The sequence below is a fragment of the Galeopterus variegatus genome, unplaced genomic scaffold (genome assembly GCF_000696425.1).
Source record: "Galeopterus variegatus unplaced genomic scaffold, G_variegatus-3.0.2 Scaffold6803, whole genome shotgun sequence".
NCBI lineage: Eukaryota > Metazoa > Chordata > Mammalia > Dermoptera > Cynocephalidae > Galeopterus > Galeopterus variegatus.
In genome coordinates, this window is record NW_007732914.1 from 135,341 (window position 1) to 139,062 (window position 3,722).

The window sequence follows — 3,722 nt, forward strand, 5'->3', positions numbered from 1 at the left end:
AAAAAATTCCTACTTTCAGCTCAATCAAATGTCAAAATGCCATAAACAATATTAAAAAGCATCAGAAACAAAAATCTAGTTTTAAAGATTTTACCACTACTGCTTAACCTTTACCATATTCAATGTTGTATTAACTCCTTTTATAATTGCATGGAAGTAGTTTTGGTATTTCAGATGTTAGAAACTGATTTCCTATCACCTTATGTTGTAAACTATTGCATTTATATCTTTTAAAAATGACTATATGATTAATATTTCCTACCACATTTACATACATTTAAAAATATTAAATTTTAAAATAAAAAAAATATATAAGTAAAGAACACTTGAAAAAATTTGTTAAATCTCCTTTATTTCAGTACACAGAAGACTATTTTCAATGTCCTGGCTGAAAGGCTTCTTGTTGCCATGGAACTGGAGAAAAAAAAAAAAGGTAGGTAAGTTAAATGATGTAGATTAATGGTACATAACAGTGGAAAGAACAGTGGAAAGAACCTGTGTTTAAGTTAGAGCCAAAGAAATTAGAGTTCAAATGCACATCTGTCCTTTAGCAGCCACAGGATCTGCAGACAGTTATTTAAGGCTCTCTGAGGGGTACTTTCCTCCTCTGTAAAGAACAGTACCTCTACACTTCTCTCAGGTATCCTGTGAGAATTAAAGGTAATGAAGAATGTAATGTGCACACAGGGCTCACTTAAGCACCTTCCTTTAGTTTCATCTTCTGGTGGTGAAAACAAGCATCATGAGCAAAAAAACAGTGATAAATTGGTCAAAAGGATTTTCATATCTTTTTAAAGATGCAGTTCCTGTGCCAGAGGTTGATCTCTGTGGATTCTTTGCACTCATGAAAACTAAAAGATGTGCTTATAACATTGCAATTGCCTCCTGATCTCTTTTTAGAGTGACTTTTGGATAGTACAGTAAGTATGAGGGTACTTCGAAAAATTCATGGAAAGAAAAGATTTGTATTATCTTTTAATTCTATTTTTCCATGAACTTTTAAAAGTACCCTGTAAATAACTTTTTCTTTTTCCTTTATTTTCATTGGTCTAATATTACCCAAGTGGTAACAATTAAGATTTTTGAGAGTCATAGCTGGATTTGATTCTAGAGCTATCTTTTTTAACATCAGAAACAGCTTAACTGTTAAGAACACAAGAAATCCCAAACTATAAGAACCTTTATGAAACAATTGCAGTCAAGATTTCCTATTTCAGAAATTAAAGTGTCTATTTTAATTCATAGGTTTGCCACATCTACAATGCTTGGAGTTCATTACTACAGCATCAGTGATAATATCAAATTAATCAAAAAGGAAAAAGCACAGTCATATGTGGGCATTTCAAAAAGTTCATGGAAAAATACAACTAAAAGAAAATATGTCTTCCCACCTTCTCCCTCTCTTCTTTCTCCCCCAGCTTTAAAGTTTTTCTCAGCTTCTGTCTAAGAAAAACATTTCTAGTCCTGTTTAAATTCATTTGGTGGGGCAGGGAGGGAAGGGAAAGATACACAGATTATTACAGCACTTAACCTAATACTCACATGCCTTATCATGTGAGAAAAGCATGCAAAAAGTACTAGAAGTACCAGAGGGACAGTCATATGAGAGAATAAGTAGGTGAAAGTGGTGGGAGATGTGGCTGGACATAAAGGACTATGAGGGGCTCCACATTCCAAGCTAAAATATCTGAATTTTATCCTATAGGTTATAGTGAATCAGTGGTAACTCCAATGCAGAGGTGCTGATGTCTTAGTTAGAAATTGAACTGTGTCAGTAGGCTGCTGCCTGTCCAATTCAGACAAATAGCTTTTCAATTTTTTCTACTCATTAATTTCTAAGAGTGTCCAGGGTTTAATATTTTAGAAGAAATTCTCTTGCATTTCTGTTTAAGATATTAAGAGATGACAAACTTTATTTAATGTACATTTTATCTCCAATGGTAGAACATTTGGGTGTTAATGTATAACTATTGTTTCTATTAATTGCAGAATATTTGTTTTTAAATTTTGCTTTATCTCTAATAAATGTACATAACAATTTAATGAAAAACCTATATGCTAATCATGATATTTAACAAATAGAATTGTGTTTAAAAGAGAAAAATTTTCAAGTTTGGAGGCAAACTACCAAGTTCTTCTGCCACTACATTTTAATTAACTCCGTTCACTTACACCAAGTTATCATATTAGAACACAGAAAGAGAAAGCTTGCTTTATCTGATTCAAGTTTCATTTTCCACCTTGGTTTTTTACTCTTCCTCCAATTATCAAAATTGTATGTTTCACAGTAGAAAATCTAGAAAAACATTCTACATACCCCCAAATTTTATGAACTGGAGGTAGACAAGTTAAAATGGTGGTGTATTTCATTTCAGTATTTCTATATCTACATAAGTAAGTTTATATAATATAGTTTTGAAAATTGTCATGTCATTAAAAACTTTTATAAGCCCTTTAATAGTTGCATCATATTTCACTGGATTACTATAATTTACTTCACTATTCCCTAAAGTTGGATTTTACTGAAGGACATATTCGTGATATCAGAGTTCTTTTTCTTTAATTTCTGACTAGATTTCCACATGACAACACAATTCAGCTCTACTTGATATATGAACAATTCTGTACAAATCTGCACAGAAAAGTGACTGTCATAGATCACTTGTAAGTAATTCACTTACTGTGAATTCCACTTACATAAATGTAAAAGTTTAAAAGTAAAAACTCAGTGAAGCAAGAATCAAAACTTGTGAAACTCACCATATATCCAAGGAACTTCTGGCAACACACCTGGATTAGGAGGGTAAGAGTAGGCAGCTTGTGGTAATGATTGAGCAGATGCATAATATGAAAAAACTGGCTGCTGAAAAGTATAAGAAATAGGCATCTGAGATTGAAAATATGCATTCACTGGCACAAAGCCATTTGCTTGTGGCTGCCCAGAAGAGTAACCAAAATATTGAGTGTGTGGAAGAGTGAAATGTGTGTCTTGGACAGTACTTGTAATTGTAGTCAGCATCCCAGGAGGTGGCTGTACTTCATGCGATGTCATCCCTTGGCATGTCTGGATTATGGCATTGCCACTGCTGTTGCTGTAATGATAAACACACCAAGCATAGTATGGATATGAAATTCCAAATGAATGCTCAGAAGAATTATATATTGGGGTGCATACAGACTGTGCATTGTCATTCCAATATGTGGCAGCATTCAGAGTTAGAAATTTGGAATTTTCATGATTCTGTTGTTCAGAAAAAGAGTACTGTGCTGTTTGATTCACAATAGGTGTTGTGCTCCCAGATGCTCCAAAAGATATAGTACTGGAATCCAATGTATCCTTCATATGTTTTTCCTCAGACTCAGTTTTTGCAAGCTGTGTCTTATTTATTTGCAGAACAGGAATTTTATTATGGACAACTATGGGTTCTGGAGAATTGATGAACGTGGAATTTTTAATAGATGAATTCAATGTTTTGTTATCTTGAAGTTCAAGGACTGTGTCATTCATTTCTAGATTGGTATGGACATTCTTCACAAAACAGAAAATAGGCTTTGAACACACTGATGCATTAAGCTCAGGAGAAGCATCAGTTCCAGGTTTTATGTTTGAAAGACAAGATTTCTGTATAGGATCTGGGGAATTTTTAGGAAATTTATGTGAAGGTGCTTCGTGGTCTTTGGAAAAGGTGTCATCTACACTTTTCTGGTCACAAATCACAAGA

The 3,722-nt window shown here is 33.4% G+C and overlaps 1 protein-coding gene across 1 annotated transcript in view; it reads right to left on the minus strand.

The window, feature by feature from the left end:
- Positions 1 to 332: 332 nt before the first annotated feature.
- TEX15 (testis expressed 15) overlaps positions 333 to 3,722 on the minus strand; it is a 15,889-nt gene continuing 12,499 nt past the window's right edge. The window contains exons 6-7 of the mRNA XM_008591275.1: positions 2,761 to 3,657; positions 333 to 414 (exon numbers count right to left, since the gene is read on the minus strand). Of these exons, the coding sequence (XP_008589497.1) occupies positions 377 to 414; positions 2,761 to 3,657 (935 nt within the window). The 3' untranslated portion in view covers positions 333 to 376. The remainder of the gene's footprint in view (positions 415 to 2,760; positions 3,658 to 3,722) is intronic.